The 23,905-nt window shown below is 32.5% G+C and overlaps 2 protein-coding genes across 2 annotated transcripts; one reads left to right on the forward strand and one right to left on the reverse strand.

Annotated features, from left to right (window-relative positions):
- Positions 1-1,998: 1,998 nt before the first annotated feature.
- LOC134683697 (uncharacterized) lies at positions 1,999-11,012 on the forward strand. The gene is made up of 3 exons (XM_063543008.1): positions 1,999-2,023; positions 10,283-10,459; positions 10,835-11,012. The coding sequence occupies exons 1-3, from the start codon at positions 2,006-2,008 to the stop codon at positions 10,994-10,996; spliced, it is 357 nt and encodes a 118-aa protein (XP_063399078.1). The 5' UTR covers positions 1,999-2,005; the 3' UTR covers positions 10,997-11,012.
- Positions 11,013-15,848: 4,836 nt separating this feature from the next.
- On the reverse strand, positions 15,849-17,625 carry LOC134684388 (caprin-2-like). The gene is made up of 2 exons (XM_063543672.1): positions 17,295-17,625; positions 15,849-16,294 (listed from the first exon to the last, which is right to left on the reverse strand). Exons 1-2 carry the CDS (start codon positions 17,623-17,625, stop codon positions 15,849-15,851), a joined length of 777 nt encoding a protein of 258 aa, XP_063399742.1.
- Between the last annotated feature and the right edge of the window lie 6,280 nt (positions 17,626-23,905).

A 23,905-nucleotide genomic window follows, 5' to 3' on the forward strand; every position in this document is an offset into this window, starting at 1 on the left:
CTTTCCAGATTTTCATTTGCTTATAGTATTCAATGTACTCAAGGATGATAGATACAATTTCTAATGAAACATTGATTCTTTAACGTGTTATTGAAAATTTGATCCAAATACGAAATATGATCCAGGTTCACTTCGAAAAACTGCAAATCAAACTATTGAACCATATATAGCAACAGCTTGCTGACTGTTTCAAGTGGAGTCGAAAAGTGGTAAGTTTAATATAAATAAAATAATTTATTTATTGTGGTGAGTTAACGCCCAGTAGCAAAAAAATATGCATAATTAGGACGGGAACACATTACGAAGTTAAGTTTTTCTTTTGTTAATTTGATCGACAGGATGGAAGTCAGGGAAATGTAAGCTGTCACTAACAATAGACCACCCACAGACGGTCCACCTCAAGGAGTTGAAATTTTCCCTTCAAGTGGCATCTTATTTATTAACAACATTTTGAGTGACCACATGTACTAATATTAAAATCAAATGTATGTTATTTAATAAATATAATAAATAAAGATTTGTCTTCAATCAATATGTAAACACGTATTTCAAAAGCAGTCAAATATTGTTAAACAGCAACTAAACCTTTGCATTTAGAAGTACAAATCGTAAATAATTTTCTATGAAATTAACACTTAATAAATTACGTGCATTTTTTTTTTGGGGGGGGGGGGTACCTTTCTCGAGAGGCTTAGATCTAAACTTTTGAAACCAAGGGTTTAGGGATGCGTAAACATGTTAGGCGCCACAATTGTACGATTAGATTAGATGGACGAAATGTAAAATCCGTCTAAGAACAGATTTGCTTGAGAGACTCTCAAACCTCAACTTCAAATCCAAGGACACATTGATATGTAAAAATGTCAAGAGCTATAGTATCAAAATTGAAAAACAAAAAGCTTAATTCTTCTGAAGTTACCTAAGGGTTTTTAAACCTTAGTTTTGTAATAATTTCCTTATTATCAAACGGGAATTTCTGAATAAAATGTTATAAATCATGTCACATAGCAACACGAAGCATGCATTTGCATCTAGTGAATGAATACTACGCATGCTTTTCTATTTTGATTTAACTATATCAAGTAGTATAAGAAGTCAAAAATTCACCAAAGAAATTAACATGCGAATGTTCCTCATATGTAGTAGTTCACTACATAGTTACATGTAACATGTAAAGTTGTTATGCATAATACATAGTTGACATATCGTTTGGTAGTTTCTCAGGTCATGCAGGTATGATACTGCATGAATATTGGTATATCCAGTAAATTCGTAAATTGTGTACAAAATTGTAAACGTTCTTTTTTTAATACTAATGGACATTTCATGAGCAGGATTGAGTATCTATTTCTAAGTTGAAAAGACATCACAAAATATCATGCCTCTCTTACCTTATCTCAATACGAAATAATTAAAAAGCAATTACTTTTTATTCTATTATTTAATACTAGTAATCGTTATATTGTTAACAACAGTCGTTTCATAAGTCTTTGGTAAACATAGTATTCACATTTTCTAATCTCACTCTGAGTAATTGGGATATATAGTTTCCAATCTATAATTGGATGACCTAGGCATGGTTGACGAAGGCGAACTTGCTTTAAATGTGTTACCAGTGTAGACAATAGTACTTATCATTTATTTGGTTTTACAAGCAGACATTTGTTCAGCTATAAGTTATTGGCTAAATTCATTTTAAATAGCTCATGTGTATATGATTGCTTAACATTACATCAACGCAAAGGACTATCTCGCAGCCAGAATTGAAAAAGACTGTATGCTCGTTTAACTTCAGGTGAATATATACTTTAACTAATTTATAATTTGAAAAATCTTTCAATGACCATGCACACAACATAAAAAAAAACCCACACACACAATGCATTTTTACTGTTTAAGAACTAGTTTTTTTAAATTAATAATTCGTAGTGATTTTACTCTGTACGCTTTTAAATCTATCTTTAATTCTTTAATGTTTTCAAATTTATTTCAGGAAATTGAAAAGATGAAAGCTTTCAACTTGGTAACGTAATTCCTATTATTTTCACGAACGTGATAATATTCACATTTACAATCATATGGTCATGATTTAATGCATCCATGTTTTCAATATATGTCAGTAATATATAATAGAAAAAAATGTTTAAATAATGGTGTTCTTACCAAGGTCTATATATACAACGCCCTCTGAATACGTTATTTTTAAACTGTTGCTATTATTATACAGTTCAAGGCTCTTGTCTCGCCGGAAACTTCAGTACGTGTTTTCCGTAACTGTATGAAACTTTCCCTGGTTAGGAAAGTCATTTGAATAATCAAGTATTATTTTGGTATATAAATCCTTGGAGTTATAATCGAACAATTGGCATATTTCAGATGCATCAAAAACTCTTACATGTGTGAGAGATCATGACATGATTGAGGACGAAAAATATTAACATGTCAGAACAGCAACGTTAACGTTATGTTAAAGGACTAACCCAAGTTATTAAAATTCATAAAGAATTTTTATCGCATTTTACCCTTTAGTGACTTACGAAAATTGGACGTTAAAAAATTGCAGTGTTCGCGCTATAAATACTTACGATGATTGCAGTAATTTTTGTTAAAAGGATCGGTTGATATGCTTTATGCAGTAAATTCAAGTTATTTGTCTAATCCTACCAACGTTACCTCTCTATTCCAAAAAAAAACCATCGAAAATTATATATAATATATTTTTATAATGTTTTACTATATTCCTGTTTGAAAAGATTCGATTTCCTAACTGAGATATGCTTTTCATAACGAGTGAGAATTGGATATCGCTTCTTTTTTTAAAACTCTGACTGTTTATTTTATCTCAATATGATATTAATATTACAATAAAAACATTTATTAATGGTTGAAAAAAGGCAACAGCAGTATACCGCGGTTCGGAAATCATCAATCGATTGAGAGAAAACAAATCCGGGTTACAAACTAAAACCGGGCGACATCAAATTTTACGAGTTGTTCTTCCCATTGTTTCTATGGTAAACCTTCTCGTCGAGGCATATACAAAAACTACGAATCGTTGATCTAATATTTTAAACATACCAGTATGAAACTCATATCATCCTTATCTTTGAAATTTAGCAAAGACATAACGAAGAGACAATAGAAATCTTGCATTGTCGTCCCAATGCTGCTTGATAATGCCCGTGTCACACTGTCCCGATTTTAATATACGATGGACACCCGAATGCGAAAATTGAAAGTTCGTACGAAGTTGGTCCCGATCTCGTTAAAATACCAAAAAGTGACCGAAGCAAGTACGATAAATAACGAAGTCTATACGATGGTGCCGAAATTATATACGATTGCAAAAGATGGACATACGAAGGTTAACCAAAGACGGGTTTTTACGCTTCATAGCTCATCCTAAATCTACACGATGGATCACGATGGATTACGAAGGCTACACGATGGATTACGATGATGGCGCGATGGCCATACGATGACTTAAAATAATTCTCAGTTTATTATCCCCTCACCTACTACATGTAAGTTGCGTGTAAATAAAATTGTTATGGACACTCCAGAACCCAAAATGATTAAAACTTGGTATTGTGTTTCACGTTAAGAATATATTAAGCGCTATTGACTTTAAAGTTCAAAGGTCAAGGTCACAGTGGCAGTTGTTAAACAAGGCAATATCACCCTTGTGGACACTCTAAAACCAATTAGCTTCAAACGATTTTAACCACATTTGGTATATTGTTCCTCCTTGTAATGATCTGACATTTTTTACGTTGAAGGCCAAAGGTCAAGATCATGCAGATGGACTTTTTTCCCCCTTGAAATAGCATAATATACACGAAATGTTTGCTTGTATGTTTACCTACTGGTTCTAAAGATAATATTAAAGGTGTTTCCAGTTACTGAATGTTTTGGTTGATTTCTAAAAAAATAGTTTATGTATCAAATATGCATATTCAATTACCAACTTTCTGCATGTGTCGTGTACACATATAGTGTACATATTTGTCCCCAATATGTTACATACGAGGGGATGCCACGCTCGGCATTGCCTTGTTTGAACTGTTAAATGTGTGCACTAGTCTGAATAACCACCCATAATAATGCCCATGTTTACTGATCTATCTTAAAGGTAAGGAAATGGGTTCGTTGATGCCTTTTATTCAAAAAAGCTCTTTCCATGAGAATATCATTATAATATAGTCAAATGGAAGGATGTGGGGAAAGCAACAAATGCGGCAAAATATGACATATAGAAAACAAAATTGTTATGGAGTAAACATTCGGGTGACAACAATTCAGACGATACATAAAAAATCAGAATAATGAAGAAAAAAGTTGGTTTCCCTATAAACGTGTACTTGCAGTGTTGGTGTAAGAGGCGCGTTTAAGATTTTCATTATGTTACTTAATATGAAAAATTGACAAAAATATTATTTTACTTGTCAAAATAAATCCTGAGCCTGTAATAGCTGCTCTTCTTGTTCCATTTGAATTAATAGAAACAACGCTGTCGCCTTTCTTGTTCTCATAGAATCATATGATATGAGCCCCATATTTTGTGAACGTCTTTCTCAACTGTCGTACTAAACTGACCAGTGCATATCGCGCATTGAACTTTAAATGTATTTTAGCGCGCAAATTTACTTACATTTACTAGTAGCTGGATTTATCGCCGCCGTGATTCCATCTTGTCGCCTTCATACTTTTATTCGATGACAATACGACAGGATTACGAGGTCTTCACGGAGTCGTGTTGCAATCGTAAGACCATAGGGTAGCTTCGTGATTCATTCGTGTAGACATCGTAGTGTCAAAACTGCCCGATGGAAACGATAGAAACACGAATGCAATACGATATTCAAAGATGTATTCCCGGTGACATTACAATGTTGAGGATGTTGATACGAACTCAATTTGAACCCTCAACATCGGATGCACCTTCGGGGATTTTTTAACATGTTTAAAAATTAAGAACCCTTCCCGAAGTTGTCCCCGAAGGCTAGAAAAAGTGGCCGATGGTTTTACGATGGTTAAAGATGACACTAAGAATAGCCCGATCTGGATACGATCAGTCCCGATTTTGAAAATTTCCATAATCGTGTTGCCATCGGCGTAAAAATCGGGACAGAGTGACTCGGGCATTAGCCAATTCAACGTAATTTTGGTAAAAAAAATCGTGTATTCATTATGATTCGAAAAATGATGTCTCTTCATGCAAGAAATAGAAACCATGTCACAACCAATAGAGATTGATAATTCAACTAGTTCAAACATTCATATACATTTTGTCAATATTAAAATTTAGAATGGAAATGGCAAATGTTGGGTTGATGTTTAGACGAGTTGATAAATATACAACTCGTCTAAACATCAACCCAACAATGTTAGATCTGTAAATTTGCTTTCGCAAATTTTTGGTTCTTCACTCGCCGGTATTCGAACCCATGCTACTGAATATCGTGACACCAAATCGCCTGCACTGCAACCGTACCGCTAGATCACACGACCACCTGGGCTCTCAAAAAAAGAGCCTTCGCTGGCCATGTGTTACCTTTCCACGTCAGTTTTAATCTAGCAGCGTACTACAGTACATGTTATATAAGGCATGAAGCTGTTATTGTTACAGATCAGCTAAATTATCCATAGTAAAGGTTCCTACAAATTAATGTAAGATACAGTCACAGAAAATAATTATATTCATAAGTACGTCTGAGTCAGTGACAACTCTACAACAGATGTATCCATCGGATCGCCATCAATGATGGTGATACATGGCTGTGTACATAATGTATATACAACTCGTCTAAACATCAACCCAACAATGTTAGATCTGTAAATTTGCTTTCGCAAATTTTTGGTTGTTCCCTCGCCGGGATTCGAACCCATGCTACTGTGATATCGTGACACCAAATCGCCTACACTGCAGCCGTCCCGCTAGACCACACGACCACCTGGGTTCTCTCTCTCTCTATATATATATATATATATATATAAACGAGTCTAAGTTGAAAACTACGTTCAAACCTATGATTGCGTTGGATAAAAACCGCAATTTTTATACGTGTGCATGTCAAACAAATTTCGTTGTAGAAGGGTCTAAAAACAGCACAAACAACATTTTTCAAAAGACCAACAAAGTGAAAAAGTATATTGAAACAAAGCACATTTGACTAACAGGTCGAACAACTGGTGTTCTTTAACCCTGCTGACTGCCATTGACGACTGCCAAATAAAATTGATCACAAGTTGTAACAAACTGGATCTTAATATAAATTTAATATGTCACAGAAAAAAAAATTGTTAACTTGTGGCCACGATGTTGCGCCACAAACATTCGGTGTCAATATTTTTTTAGTACACCAGATCTTGATTTCGACAATATATGTCTCTTCAGTGATGTTAGGGATCGAAACGGTATTTGGAAGGCCATATAATTTACTCTCAATTTAAGATTGACTCTTGAATTTAAGAGTCAATATAGGATGAACGGATCATATAAACCGGAGGTAAAATATGATACATGCCCAAACAAAATATATATATAAACGAGTCTAAATTGAAAACTACGTTCAAACCTATGATTGCGTTGGATAAAAACCGCAATTTTTATACGTGTGCATGTCAAACAAATTTCGTTGTAGAAGGGTCTAAAAACAGCACAAACAACATTTTCCATAAGACCAACAAAGTGAAAAAGTCTATTTAAACAAAACGCATTTGACAAACAGGTCGAACAACTGATGTTCGTTTACCCTACTGAATGCCATTGGCGACTGCCAAATAAAATTGATCACAAGTTGTAAGAAACTGGATCTTAATATAAATTTAATACGTCACAGAAAAAAATATTGTTAACTTGTGGCCACGATGTTGCCCCACAAACATTCGGTGTCAATATTTTTTTAGTACACCAGATCTTGATTTCGACAATATATGTCTATTCAGTGATGTTAGAGATTGAAACGGTATTTGGAAGGCCATATAATTTACTCTCAATTTAAGATTGACTCTTGAATTTAAGAGTCATCATAGGATGAACGGATCATATAAACCGGAGGGAAAATATGATACAAAGCCCAAACAAAAAAATATAAACGAGTCTAAATTGAAAACTACGTTCAAACCTATGATTGCGTTGGATAAAAACCGCAATTTTTATACGTGTGCATGTTAAACAAATTTCGTTGTAGAAGGGTCTAAAAACAGCACAAACAACATTTTCCAAAAGACCAAAAAGTGAAAAAGTATATTTCAACAAAACACATTTGACTAACAGGTCGAATAACTGATGTTCTTGAATCCTGCTGACTGCCATTGGCGATTGCCAAATAAAATTGATCACAAGATGTAACAAAATGGATCTTAAAATAAATTTAATACTAAACAGAAAAACTTTTTAAACTTGTGGAGCGATGTTATGCCACAAACATACGGTGTCAATATATTTTAGTACACCAGATCCGGATTTCGACAATAAATGTCTCTTCAGTGATGTTAGGGATCGAAACTGTATTTATATATATATATATATATATATACGAGTCTAAATTGAAAACTACGTTCAAACCTATGACTGCGTTGGATAAAAACCGCAATTTTTATACGTGTGCATGTCAAACAAATTTCGTTGTAGAAGGGTCTAAAAACAGCACAAACAACATTTTCCAAAAGACCAAAAGCGTGAAAAAGTATATTTAAACAAAACGCATTTGACAAACAGGTCGAACAACTGATGTTCTTTAACCCTGCTGACTGCCATTGACGATTGCCAAATAAAATTGATCACAAGATGTTAATATAAATTTAATACGTCACAGAAAAAAAAAAAAAATTGTTAACTTGTGGACAGGATGTTGTGCCACAAACATTCGGTGTCAATATTTCTTTAGTACACCATATCCGGATTTCGACAATAAATGTCTCTTCAGTGATGTTAGGGATCGAAACGGTATTTGGAAGGCCACATAAAAAGTACCCTCATTTTTTAGAGAAAGTACCCTCATTTTTAGATTAACTCTTGAATTTTAAGAGTCAATATATAGGATGAACGGATCATATAAACCGGAGGGAAAATATGATACATGCCCAAACAAAAAATATAAACGAGTCTAAATTGAAAACTACGTTCAAACCTATGACTGCGTTGGATAAAAACCGCAATTTTTATACGTGTGCATGTCAAACAAATTTCGTTGTAGAAGGGTCTAAAAACAGCACAAACAACATTTTCCAAAAGACCAAAAGCGTGAAAAAGTATATTTAAACAAAACGCATTTGACAAACAGGTCGAACAACTGATGTTCTTTAACCCTGCTGACTGCCATTGACGATTGCCAAATAAAATTGATCACAAGATGTTAATATAAATTTAATACGTCACAGAAAAAAAAAATTGTTAACTTGTGGACAGGATGTTGTGCCACAAACATTCGGTGTCAATATTTCTTTAGTACACCATATCCGGATTTCGACAATAAATGTCTCTTCAGTGATGTTAGGGATCGAAACGGTATTTGGAAGGCCACATAAAAAGTACCCTCATTTTTTAGAGAAAGTACCCTCATTTTTAGATTAACTCTTGAATTTTAAGAGTCAATATATAGGATGAACGGATCATATAAACCGGAGGGAAAATATGATACATGCCCAAACAAAAAATATAAACGAGTCTAAATTGAAAACTACGTTCAAACCTATGACTGCGTTGGATAAAAACCGCAATTTTTATACGTGTGCATGTCAAACAAATTTCGTTGTAGAAGGGTCTAAAAACAGCACAAACAACATTTTCCAAAAGACCAAAAGCGTGAAAAAGTATATTTAAACAAAACGCATTTGACAAACAGGTCGAACAACTGATGTTCTTTAACCCTGCTGACTGCCATTGACGATTGCCAAATAAAATTGATCACAAGATGTTAATATAAATTTAATACGTCACAGAAAAAAAAAATTGTTAACTTGTGGACAGGATGTTGTGCCACATATATAGTGTCTAAAAATAGCAACAATCAACATTCAATTTATATAGGTGTGGATCAGTTTGTAAATAAACTGATGCAGTTACTAAATTGAATTATATAAGTGTCTAAGAATGTAACTTTAACACACTAATGAGTGTTATAAAATTAGGTGTTATATTTTATATATTATTCACGCAATATTTCGCTAAACAAATTAGCTTCATCGGGCGTGTGCATCTATCAAGGTGAAATCGGATGCATGACAAAAAATATCTTTGTAGCTTGAGCTACACAAAAGTTTAACATATTGATTAATGATCTGTATAAAACAATTTTTTGCCGTTTATTGTACATAAACATTTTTTTCAAAAATTAAAACAAATAGGTGTTTTAGTTAAATAGAAGTAAAATTGATGACTGAATAGATAGTCAACGATTAATCTTACAGGGCGATGGATCATGTAATATGATTCTGTACACTACTCAATATAATAAATAACATGTCAAAAAGGGTACAACATCACCATAAAATAACTATAAAATAAACAAATATTAGATATTTCGGATACTAGTAACAGATATCCTTCTTCAAAAATAGCACGATGTCAAATATATATATTGAGAGCCCAGGTGGTCGTGTGGTCTAGCGGGACGGCTGCAGTGCAGGCGATTTGGTGTCACGATATCACAGTAGCATGGGTTCGAATCCCGGCGAGGGAACAACCAAAAATTTGCGAAAGCAAATTTACAGATCTAACATTGTTAGGTTGATGTTTATACGAGTTGTATATACATTATGTACACAGCAATGAATCACCATCATTGATGGCGATCCGATGGATACATCTGTTGTAGAGTTGTCACTGACTCAGACGTACTTATGAATATAATTATTTTCTGTGACTGTATCTAACATTAGTTTGTAGGATCCTTTACTATACATGTAGATAATTTAGCTGATTTGTAACAATAACATCTTCATGCCTTATATATCATGTACTGTAGTACGCCGCTAGATTAAAACTGACGTGGAAAGGTAACACATGGCCAGCGAAAGCTCTTTTTTGGAGAGCCCAGGTGGTCGTGTGGTCTAGCGGGACGGCATTTGGTGTCACGATATCACAGTAGCATGGGTTCGAATCCCGGAGAGGGAAGAACCAAAAATTTGCTAAAGCAAATTTACAGATCTAACATTGTTGGGTTGATGTTTAGACGAGTTGTATATATATATATATATATTAGTTCATTAAAATATACCTTTTGTTAATATTGCACGATTCACACTGCATCTGATATTGGTCAATATTTTTTTGTAGGAGTTAGTAGCAATTCTTATTCTTTCGATGTCTTTATGGCATGCAACTGAAGGAGGACCAGCTCCTCGTGTTTCAAGGTTAGAAATCATACATCAGACATGCAATGGAAGAAATCCTGTCTTTTATTATATCCAGATGGGATATGCAACGCAAACATCAGAAGCTTGGAATGGCTCTGTAAGTACAATAAGTAAACAAAAGATGTTGGTACAACCAAACGACGACATAGAGATATAACAAACCTACAAGTCAGAATATGGTTTTAAATGATAGACACGTATGCCAAAATATAAATCGTCAACAAATCTAAAAAGTTAATAAATATGTTAGAGAATATCAAATATCTGTATTGATAAAATTGTCACGCGATTCTTGATCAATTTCATTGTGCATTTGAAATTATAAATGTAAGGGCCGATTGTCAATTGTTCCTTGTGAAAAAGGGGTATTTTTCATGCTGAAACTAAGATCAAACAACTGACAGTGTAATGTAAATCTTAATCTACAAATCATAATCATTCGAAATCACTTTCAATATCATACTTTTTTCAGAATGCCTCACGGGATTGTACTTGGGTTCATCGTTACCTTACTACGGGAAGGATAATAACCGGATGGATATCAAAATGCGAAAACAGGAAAACCTGTTCTACTACTCTCAAACTCCGCAACGGAAGATATTGGGATAGCCAGTTTAAAAACTGTTGCAATTAAATGCACATTAAGTTCATATATCTTTCCTGCCAATTGAAATTTCGAACGAGGAATAAAACTTAGTTCAAAATAATGCATATACACACTTTCAAATACCTACAAATGTTTTCTCAAGCTTATTAGTTGAAATTCTAAGGATGAAAAAACTGTTGCAGTGGTTGTTATAACACAATAAATGCAACACTTGTAATATTGATTTTTTTTTAAGTATTTAAGTTTCTGGTGACGTCCGTTTTCACTAAAATAGAACATGAACTTGTTAAGAAGGCGGCTGAAACATCGGGTGCGAGATTTTCAAGCTGCGTTGAAGATCCATTGGAGGCATTATGCTAAGAATGCAAGCAAGACTTTTCTCTCAGTCGACATATGAAATCCCTTACCCATACTCAGGCAGATCCCCATCGATTTACCATTATCAGTTAAAATACTGGTTGACAGGTAAACAAATTCCTCGAGCCGTTAAGTGAGGAAAATTTGTTTACCTCGAAACCAATATTTTTAGCAAATAGTCCTTGTAAGCATGATATAATTTATTATTGAATGACACCGACTGTTTTATCCATCTCAATGAAAAGTCAAGAAGTCTTCGGACGTCTATTTTTATAGACATGGTATTTTTCATCTGCAATGATATTTGCTATAAAATACCCCCGGACATGAAATTTCCACATGACAAATACACCGGGAGAAGAAAAAAATCTTTGAAATATGTCAAAGATAAACTGCGTGAATTATAGATGACACAAATAACTTGGTAGTTATGATTTTATACACTTAAGGGAGGAGAGTGACTTGAAGGAGTAGATTATAAGACCGAGGTCAAAATTAATAACAAGAAAATAATTAAGATCAATGCATATAGTAATTCCTTGTTACCGAATATAGAGAAAGAAAAGATTTCAGTAGATGTAGTTTATTAACGAATCAGCATTTCTATCAAAATGTCGGTTTTCATGCTATCGGCAACAGTTGTGTCTATCCAGTGTGTTGGTAAACAATGTTTATGCTTTGTGCTTGTAATCGTTTCGGTTTCTTATCAACCATACAGCTATTAAAAAGAGAGGAAATTACCAAGTGAACATCAAAACCATAAGTTGAAGAAAACAAATGAAACTATTGCAAAATATAAAAGTTCTCAACATAAATATTAAGCCAAGTATACATGGAATATTCCATCAATAGCATGCAGTGAACCAACATACCCCGAAATATCTACACTTCCTTCTCCACGTGTGACACACTCATTCGTTAGAGAACTATATTCCATGAACCATTTTAGATGATAAGGTATTCAACAATGACTGTTTTGTAAATATCTTTTTCCTAACCCTAATAAATTACCAAATTTAGAAATGAAAGGATTGTTAATTCCCTTTCCTTAATACTTGAACGAATGACAATGTTTTAAAATGTAAATATAAGAAAGAAGATGTGTTATGATTGCAATGAGAAAACTGTGCACACGAGATCACAGGACACAGAAATTAACAACTATAGCTCACCGTATTCAACAAAAAGCAAAGCCAATATTGCATAGTTACACGGACACAACATTCAAGCTGGATACAGCTCTGAATTTGGATTGTGATTAAATAGTTGACACAGCATAGGTTTCTGACACAGATATGTGGTCTAGTGAACTTGATTTTGTTTTTGCTTTTGAGTAATTCACTATGCTGTTGAATATTAATTCTCTAAAAAAAAAACAAATTGAAGAAATTTTCTTTTTAATTTCTAAAATCTGAAATGATGAAAATTGATGCCCCTTCCATTTTTTCCCCTTCCACATTCCCTTATTCCTAAAATGAACTCAATTAAAATGTCCAATGGAGTTTGCAACACCAACTACTCATTTAAATACATCATAAAGTATTAAAATATTTAATTTCATACAGTCGTGGTTAAAATTATTGTTAATATTAATTAATAGTAACTTCTAAAAACAATAATGGGGAATGTGTCCAAAGGGGCACAGATTATGTTCCCGCTAGCATATAACTTATAATAATTATAACGTTATAAAGGGACACAAGTTAAGAACAATAAAAATGAAGCTGCCAAAAATTGAATTTAAACTGAGTTTGAGATAATAAGCCTTATATACACATTTCATTAAATTAAGTTGAGACAAACTAAAGTTAATAGAACAGAAACGAAAATATTCTTCAATTTTCCACTTGTAAAGGGGCATAACCCTAGACTGGTAATCAAAGTGCTTGTAATTACTGAATGGTAAAAAATGCTTTAATCTATCAGTTGGTAGTAAAAGTGAATATTGCATTGTATATTGTATATAGCATTGATTTAAGTTGATTTTAACTATTATTCTGGACAAAAAAAGATCACTCCAATTTTCAAAGAAAATTTAACAAAGCATTGGTTTTAGGTGATTTAACAACCATTCTGGACAAAGAAAGATAACTCCAATGTATTGTCTTTAAACTACAAAAATGCTTGTTTTTTGGCTCCTTTCTTCCTAGACTATTTGCCCTGTAACCCTTAAAATATATCCAAACCTTCTACTTATGGTATTGAACATTGTGGTACAATTTCAGAACAATTGAAATACTTATACACAACTTGTTGTCCTGACACCAGATAAATGGTTGTTTTGGGCCCCATTTGTCCCCTAATTCATAAACCTTAGGGACCATAACCCCTAAAAAAATCACAAACTACCTTTTTGTGGTTTATAAACATTGTCTTAAAATTTTATTGATTTCTATTTACTTATACTAAAGTTGTTATCCGGAAACCATCCGTCCTCGGACGACGCTGACGACGACGTGATACCAATATACAACCGCAAAAATGTGTGCGATCGTATAAAAAATGAACGTTTACCAGCACAAAGCAAAAGCATGGTTTGCCAGCACATAGGATAGACACAACTGTTACTGATAGGATCGAAACCGAAATTGGTAAATAAGAAAGCAGAACATATATTCATTGAAAATACAAAACTGTAAAATAAAAAAAGCAATACGAGACTCTCTTTAACTAATCTAGAGGTAATATCGGGTATCTGGATATAAAAGGCATTTTTTTTGTCATAAAAAAAATCTGTCGTGTTGCTTATGATATGTAAAATTCCCGTGGTGAGTCGCACTCGGTGTCATAATCGAGCTAAATACAAACCCTTGGCTATGTAGATCTGTGAAACACGAATATTTCATTACAGCGGACCAACACTGGACAATACAGGTATATTGGATAGGTACATAAATTTTGTCTTGCAATAGGCTTCCTACAGAACCTTTAAAAAGCAATTTAAGGGTTCTAAACATGCAGATATTTTGGATAAACTATGTGTTAGACGACTTTCCCAACTACATTATTAGATTATAAATATAAAAATTGATTGTACAAGGCTCTTTTAATATACGCTACAAAAAGTACATGGAATACACGCTTTTCAATATCGAAGGAAACAAAACTTTTTAATGTCGAAGGAAGAAAAACTTTTTATTTGCGAAGATGAACAAAATTTTATATAGAGATTTAATTTAACAATATAATTGATCAAAAATTAAAACACTTATAAAAGGTACTAGTAAAAGGTTTCCATTTATTAGCCGACGAGCATTTTATTGTCATAATAAGAGGGGTAACTCTTGATTTTCAATTTTGATGTGATGTTATATATTTGAACTGAACTACTGCATCATTAAACTGAATATATCTTACATTCAAGAGCAAGTTATTGATATTAACAAGTTTATCAAGTTTAAATGATAATGTTTTGTCTTATTAACTTTTAATTGAAAATGTAACAGAAAAACATCTAAAAAAAAATAAAAAGGAAATTGAATTCGTCCTATTGTTAACAAAGTTTCGTTCTCCGCCAACAGTCTATGTGAATATCTCATGTATTTTAAGATATTAAACAGACGAGTACTGTTCATGACTAAATATGTTTAAGAATATCGTCGAGAGAGAGTGTCAAAAACGCACAAGGACATGCAAGTTGCCGATACCAATATGTTGCCATTGTACTCGGCTATGCTATTCTCGAGACAGCTTATTCTATTTTCTCACTAGATCCAATCAAGGGGACCTAAATCTAAGAATACATAGTATATTTATTAGCTGCAATTAAGCTTTAAACTCCCGGTAGCTTTTTAATTTGTGTCCTTTTTCGTTTTTTTTGTTTCTTTTGTGAATAATGCAGAATTAATGAGCTATACTATTTTCAATAAATTTATAAAGTTTCTTTTAATGTTTTAGGTCAAAGAAATCGTTTTCGTTCTTTGATTTTCTTTTTTTTTAAAGATTGGTCTCAATTATTATATTTTACCAAAGTCATTTCCTTAATATTTATGAGAAGTGTATAACAAATCCATGTACATCCTACTAGAATATGCAAGACGGAGATGTTTGGTATGTTTGACACAGCATAATTCCTTGACTTATATTCGAATGGTGTCAGATATAACTCAAATAGGTAATGGACTTTGCCATTTTTATTTACAGTTTTGGAGAAGGTAGTTGATACGTGCTAAACTTAACATACGCGTTTCTCATTCAATGGGATATCCAGCACATGCAGCCAGTCTCAATTAATATATAAATGGTTATTTCATTATACTAGCTTATTACTGTCTAGATGAACTCCGAATAAAGTTGTACTTCGACTGTTCGTGTTCGCTACAGAATGTACATATGTGTTTCGAAAACAGTCGTTATTTTAAAGTCCCTAAAATGCCACCAATATGCATAGGTAAATCCTAAGTGTAGTATATAGGAGGAGGAAATAAAGAAACCCCTTGACTCTTTAAAAATACTAAGATAAGAATCAGTTTAATCAAATAATTGTTAGATAAAAAAGAGAAACGGATGTATTTGTAGCTTTTTAATTTAATTTCCATCCTGCAAATGACGTTTTAGCACGATAAGCATTGTTGCTTATAATTGAGGCGGTGGCCTGATGCGACGAACGAATGTACACACTATCACCTTGGTTTAATGATACGACTATAGTTCCAGAGTCTGAGTCGTAGTCTAAAACATCATCCGTTTCGCCTAGTGTGCTGCTATATACATCATTGCTAACCAAGACGTCTAACCATGTCTGTCCTCGACTTGCTGTATATATCGTCCATGCAAAGACATACACACCTTGAATCGGAGCATTGAATGTTCCCGTGTAATGATTGTAGCCACCTCCAATATTAGTTTTAGCAATGTCAAAAACCAGTTGGTAATGAACGCTTGGGGCTGGGGTATTTGATGACATATACGCATAGAAAGCTACCACTTGAGGTTCACTAGCAGGCATTGAACGTAGAAAACTCTCATCTGCAAAAAAAAGAGCTAGTTTAATTTTAAGGGCTTTTCGAAAGAACATTAAGATATAAAAATATAAATCGAAAGAACCGGTATCTGTCTCATATGCAAGTAATTCTTTTATTATAGCTGTACAAAATTCCTTTTATGCTTAGACAGAGATGAGTCTGTACTACAACTGTAAAGATACATGAGTGAAGATAATAATAACACATAAAATATTACGACAAAACAGATGCAAAACAAAAACAAAAATCTGCGTTAGAATTTTTTTTTACTGTTTTGTTTTATGCTGCAGTCATGCCGAGTGTTTATTTTTCGATACTTTGAAAAGTATACGAACGGCGAACACCAAATGATTGAAACAAACCCGTATAGGTAGAGAAAAAAACAATCCGGGTTACATACTAAAACTGCAAAATATGCAAAGAAAATAATGCTTTTTATTAAGTCTTATTTGTTGAACGGCTGTCAAGACATAGTTCCAGAGTACATATTAATAGTTGATTTTTTCAATAATATATCAGTAAATAGTATATAAACTTTATTTGATAAAAAGAAACGTGTGCATTACAGTACAGTTGAATACTCCTTTTTGAAGTCGAGAAGAGCCAATACTATAATCGCAGAAATAAATGAATACAAACGGAAAACCACCAAATATAAAGACAAACGACTGTAATCAGTACTTGATGATTTTTAAGATTCAGCAACACAAATTTCACCAACAACTGCTAGTTGATATCAGATGGTTTGAGAGTGAAAGCATATCCTGCACCATTTTTAACGCCCAGCGTGTTGCTCATGAAAATTACACTACGTTTTTCATCAATCATGCCAGAACTAAGTATAGCCCTATCATACCTGCAATGGGGTCTACCAAGGAATTGTAAAGGAAAATACTTCTATATATAAAAAAAATAATAAGTGGCTTGTCTCACTGCCGAATAACGAACTGGGGTTATATAATAATAAATAAGGAAACAAAAGATGCCAAATATGATATACTTACTTGTATGACTTGCTGGCAACATAGGTTCCACATTTGTCATTTGCCCATTGCCCATATCCAGGTTATTTTCGACCCTGCTGTCTTTAACTGTTTTGTTTGATTGAATATGTTCTCCGTCATGTAATTTGTACGGTTTTCTGTTGGTCGGTCTAATCGTGATCAGTCCATATAGTTCCTGAATGTCTTGTCTAAGTAATCTGTTTTCGTTTTTGAGAGACAAGTTTTCCTCCTGAATAGATCGAAGTATAGTACGGATTTCATCTATTTCTTGTTCTACATCTTTTGCAAAAGCATAATGAACGAAATTGAATATTATAAACCTAAAAATCATGGTCTGAAAACTACACAACATCATCATAAGAAGTTCACATGTAATGTTTGAAAGATAATAAAACTAATTTAATCAAAATTGTATTCGTCGATACGAACTAGTGCAGACTTTACCTTGTATTATACAATCAATCTTCGTAATTTGTTCTTATAATTTATAGTAAACATAGTCCATTAAGTAGTGCGGCCTTCATTGTACTAGATACCTGAATAACAGTAAAAAGTTATGTTGTTGACTCTTGCAATTGCTCGAGAAAACCAATTTTTAACTTATCAAAATCAATTTATCAGCAATCAAAGTCGTCGTGCTTTAAATTCATTGTAAAACTACCTGCTCTAAAGGTGACGTGGGTGTTAACAAATTCAAAGATCTGTTAGAGTACAAACAGTATAAGTCTCTTAGTTTCATATTTCATTCAAAATCATAAAAACATTTGACTTTTATATCCTTTTCTATCCTCTCCATTTCACCTCAAAAAGAAATTTACAGATTTGGTTCGGCTTTATGTCATAAAAGCAATGGAAAACGCATATACGAATTAGACAAAAAAGTTTAAGGTTACATCGTCTTAGTGTTATTAATAAAAAAAATCGAAAGGGTACCAAAAAGCAAGTCAATCATTTGGGAAAAGGTATCTTAAAGTTATTTCTTCTTACTCAAAGTCTTGGTTAATTTATTTCATCAATAAATTAAAACAATTACTGGAACCAGTTGTCATTTGCGTTAAGTCTTTTCCCTACATTTGGAACTTTCGATTTCTCAGCATTAAACTTTAGATTCAATTTTGAAACAAATTCACTACCAATATTCAATAGGGATGTATTTTCTTTCAGGTTTTCCCTATTAAAACAATAATGTCTCCGAAGAGTAAACTACTTATAACTTCTGTGGCTACATTTATATGGCGATTTGTTTCTTTTATCATTTACACCGGATCGTCATTGTTTTGGGACACATGTTTGATCAAACAAGTTTGATGCGTAATTTCCAAAAAATACCTTGTAACTTACGTTTTAATTTATAGAACGTATTAGTTTAGGTTATTATCAAATTCATGTTCTCGTTTTTGTGCAAATAATTATAAATATTCAGTAAGGCGAAAATAAAATATGTTATTTTAACATTTAAGAAATCATTTTTATTGGTTCAATGAAAGTTCAGTACGTGAATACTATGATGACGTAATCTTCATCATTTGACATATATATAAAAAGTGCAGCACTTCATCGGATCGCTTTGTAACTTTTTTTTTGTATTTATATGCTGTCAAATCCGCCAGATATAAAAAAAAAACAAAAAAAAACAAAAAAAAAAACATACAGGCATTTAGGGTCATTTGGACGCATGTTTAAGTTGATATGTAATACATATGGTGAAAGATAACCATATACCATGTATAAAGAATTCGTCTTAAAATTACCATGAATTATAAGGATACCAGTGCGCAATACTGGTGTAAATAAACACAACCAGTCAAATAAAGATTTGTTGAGTTTCGGAAATACAGGGTGTCCTCCTTATTTTTTCAATTCATAATGTGTACAAGTTAACTGTTTTATATTACGGTATATCTCAATGGTTATAACATTTTATAAAAACTTTGAACCAATTTTGTGACATGTCATTTCATCATGATTTTGATGCTCATTTAGAATGACTCAATATCTTCCCATTTGAGAAGTAACGTTCAGTGCTAATTCAATATGATTAATCCTGCAACATAACTTTTGTGGTTTCTTATCTAAGAGAGTCTAAAGATACCAAGGGATATTTAAGTCTAAAAAAAAACAAACAATGGCATGTCAGTTTACGCCGACAGGGCAAACAATTATTATAGTACACAAAACATTACATGAAAAACTAAAGACTGAGCAACACTAATCCAATAAAAAATACTTATGGTAATCTTAGGTGTTTCTGAAGACTGTAGACTGAATCTGCTCCACGTGTGGTACCCGTTGTGTTAGCACAAACACGGTATTATTGAGTATGTCACATTCGGTGGAAAGAGGATGAGATTGTTTTTAATTGAACATATCAGTCATTGTCTGTGAACCAACTCGAAACGGCATTTGTATATTTTTCCGTAAATATTTATACTTTAGCACTAAATCGCCTGGTTCGTTCAACGAAAAAAAAAAAATTCCTGCCTTTGGTTTTTCAAGCTCCCCCTTCCATACTTTGTTCGTCAGAATACAGCACACTTAGACAACAAAATAGTAGTTTTTTTTTAAAGTTTTTTTTCCCTCAAAGCAAATAGTATTTTGAACCCTCAAACAATATGTTTTCTCTTTTAAAATGAATGTTCAGTTCAGAAGGCTTCAGATAACAGTGCTTGATAAACTAGTGTTTCATTTTTATTTAGTGAGTACGTGATTTTTGAACGTATCTAACATTAAAATAAATTTCGAAGTGTAATTCTACTTTTATAATCTTATTAACGTCGAATTTAAAATAACAGCAAGACATCAGCAATCTTTGAAATAAAGGTAGCTGACGTGACACATGCACATTATGCATGCAACGTGTGTGATGAGAGTAATATTATATAATATAAGCTATAAGAAAATTGCAAATGTAATTGTATGCACTTTTAAAGTTTTCGCAGTATAAATATACAATTTGCATCATATTTGTTGGACATGTTGTAAACATAAGGTTGATTTATTATTGTATTACGGGAGAACGGATACAGCGGATTTTAAACAAATATTAATAAAGTATTGTTTTCCAGGGTAATACATGTAAGGAACCAGTCCTATTTTCAGCTTTGTTTAGCAATCATCTAGATTCAAGTCATGTGTATCCTATTTGTGTTGCTGCACGTATTATAAAGTATACATATGCTCTGGCACTCACACCATATCTTCCTATATCTATATCTTTATATGTTCAGTACTGAGAAACCGAAAATGCATGAAACAACAATTTAAATTAAACGTATCACACTCCAGTTATGGAGGTAAAGAAACATTTTTTCAACATTTGTTAACTTTGTTTTTTGTATGTAGTTCAAACCCAGTTATTTTAAAATCGTACATTAAAAGCTTAGTTGTCAAATCTTACAATAAAAACCTTTACAATTCATTTTTACAACAAACAATTATAAGTTTTTCCTTCCAAAGTCAAATTTATTTCATGTATTTGGTTAAAGTTGATTAAATCTGTAAAAGTAATTAAATAACTTTTAATAAGACACAATTAAATTGAAATCCCCCATTACAACAAACTAGTCTAGACTTTTGCAAATTAACTGTTTGATATATTTCGTAGATCTTATTTAACTGTTGGAAACCATTCGTTGTGCTCTTGATGTGTTCTTCATAATTGTATTTGTTGTATACGTGCTATCTAATTGACGTATACACACATCTAATATTTGATATTATCGAGCTGCTTATTTTGGTTAACCTTTTTTTATGTTCTGTCCTATTGATAGTTAACAAACACCCCATCAAAGTATACTTTTAATTAAGTTGTATGAAAAATTACCGTATCATAACTGTTATCATGATAGTAAGGACTTTTCACCGTTATCATCAGTAATATTATCAAGCACCAGCTGCTTCCGCCACAGACGCCGCCACCGCGACTTCATCATCATCATAATTATTATTATCAATATTATTATTATTATCATTATCATCAGCATCAGCATTAAATCGTTTCCATTATCGTCATCATCATCCTTATCATTATCTTTATTATTATAATTATTATTATTATTATTATTATTATTATAATTATTATTATTATTATTATTATTATTATTAGGTCTTTCCACATTTCCGTGGAAAGACCTATTGAATTTGTTCTGATTATTATTAGGTCTTTCCACTTTTCTGTGGAAAGACCTATTGTTTTTCTTCTGATTATTTTTTTTTTTTTTTTTTTTTTTTTCTTCCGCCTAATTTTGTTCTTGCGATAAACATTTGTTTCGCAATATGTCGCTTAGATATTTGGTATATGATATCGAACAGTTTATGCGCTTTTGAAATTTACCCTGCGTAAACGAATACTTTTCTTTGTAGGAGTTATCTCCCCAAACACTGTTTTCCTTGTTAGCGCAACTCCTTCGCAACCGTAAAATATTATGACAAATTTATTTTACAAAATTGCTCGTTATATCCTTCGCATGATTTGTCCTATTTTGACCGAAGCGATATGAACGCTCCATATGAGAGTTATTTCCCCTTATGCATTTGATATAAGTGATATGCATTTCTATCTTGTAAACCATCAGTGCTAGAGACCTAGGATCTTTTGATTTGAAGTCCTTGGTCCAAAAAAATGAAAATTAGGTCAAGGTCAAAGGTCAAGGTCATAGTCTAATTTTTTGAATTTGGCTTATTATCTCTTATTTCCAGAAACTGTATAAGATAACGACAAATTATTTTACCTAAATTGTTTGTTGCGACATGTCATTACACGTAAATTTTGATTGCAAGGGTACGTTGAACGTTAAATGGAGTTTTCTCCCCTCTTGTATTAAAAAATACGCGTATGGTGATATAACTCATTAACCAACTATAAATAAGACCTATAGTCTTTTGATTTGAGTTCCTTGGTTTGTGACCTTGAAATTGAGGTCAAGGTCATGGGTTAATAGGACGTTCTAGATTTTGACCTTCGCTCTAAATTCATACAAATACATCAAAAAGCTATAGGAACTAACATTATTAACTGATTTTTTCTATATCAATATCAAAATAGATCTTTACTAGTGGGAAGACCTTCAATTGTTCTCTGAACAATTGGTTTTTAATTATTATTATTATTATTTTTTTTTTTTTTCTTCCGCCTAATTTTTTTTCTTGCGTTTTCTTGAGGTTTCAAAAGATGTCGCTTAGATATTTGGAATATGGTATCGTATAGTTTATACGCTTTAAAAATTAACAACTGCGTAACAAAAGACTTAACGTTGTAAAAGTTATCTCCCCAAACACTGTTTTTCTTGTGGCCACTACTCCTTCGCAACCGTTAAAGATTACGACAAATTTATTTTACCAAATTGCTCGTTACATCTTCAGGATTAGGATATTCATTTGGACCGAAGCTTTACGGAGACACCATATGAGAGTTATTCCCCCTTTTCCATTTAATTAAGTGATATGCATTTCTAAATGGTAAACCATAAGGGATAAAGACATAGGGTCTTTAGATTTGAGGTCCTTGGTCCAAAAAAATAAAAATGAGGTCAAGGTCAAAGGTCAATGTAATATTCTAAATTTTGATTTTGGCTTATTTTCATTTATTTTCAAATACCTTATGACATATCGACAAATAATTTTTCATAAATTGTTAGTTGCGACAAGTCCTTACTTGTATATTTTGGTTGAAAGGGTGCGCAGACAATAAATGGGAGTTTTTGCCCATCTTACATTTAGAATTACGCGTAAGGTGATATAACTAATAAACCAAACATATTGAAGACCTAGGGTCTTTTGATTTAAGGACCTTGGTTTGTGAACTTGAAATTGAGGTCAAGGTCATAGGTTAAGATGACGTTCTAGATTTTGACCTTTGCTTTAAATTCATATAAATACATCATAAAGCCATAGGAACTAACATTTTAAACCGATTTTTCATTTTTCAATATCAAAATCGATCTTTACTAGTGGAAAGACCTACAATTGTTCTCTGAACAATTGTTTTTTAATTATTATTATTATTATTATTATTAGGTCTTTCCACCTTTCCGTGGAAAGACCTATTGAATTTGTTCTGATTATTATTAGGTCTTTCAACCTTTCAGGTGAAAGACCTATTGTATTTGTTCTGATTATTATTATTTTTAGGTCTTTCCACCTTTCCGTGGAAAGACCTATTGAATTTGTTCTGATTATTAGGTCTTTCCACTTTTCTGTGGAAAGACCTATTGTTTTTCTTCTGATTATTTTTTTTTTTTTTTTTTTCTTCCGCCTAATTTTGTTCTTGCGATAAACATTTGTTTCGCAATATGTCGCTTAGATATTTTGTATATGATATCGAACAGTTTATGCGCTTTTGAAATTTACCCTGCGTAAACGAATACTTTTCTTTGTAGGAGTTATCTCCCCAAACACTGTTTTCCTTGTTAGCGCATCTCCTTCGCAACCGTAAAAGATTATGACAAATTTATTTTACATAATTGCTCGTTATATCCTTCGCATGATTTGTCCTATTTTGACCGAAGCGATATGACCGCTCCATATGAGAGTTATTTCCCCTTATGCATCTGATATAAGTGATATGAATTTCTATCTTATAAATCATAAGTGATAGAGACCTAGGATCTTTT

Source organism: Mytilus trossulus, chromosome 9 (assembly GCF_036588685.1).
Source record: "Mytilus trossulus isolate FHL-02 chromosome 9, PNRI_Mtr1.1.1.hap1, whole genome shotgun sequence".
NCBI classification, from domain to species: Eukaryota; Metazoa; Mollusca; class Bivalvia; order Mytilida; family Mytilidae; genus Mytilus; species Mytilus trossulus.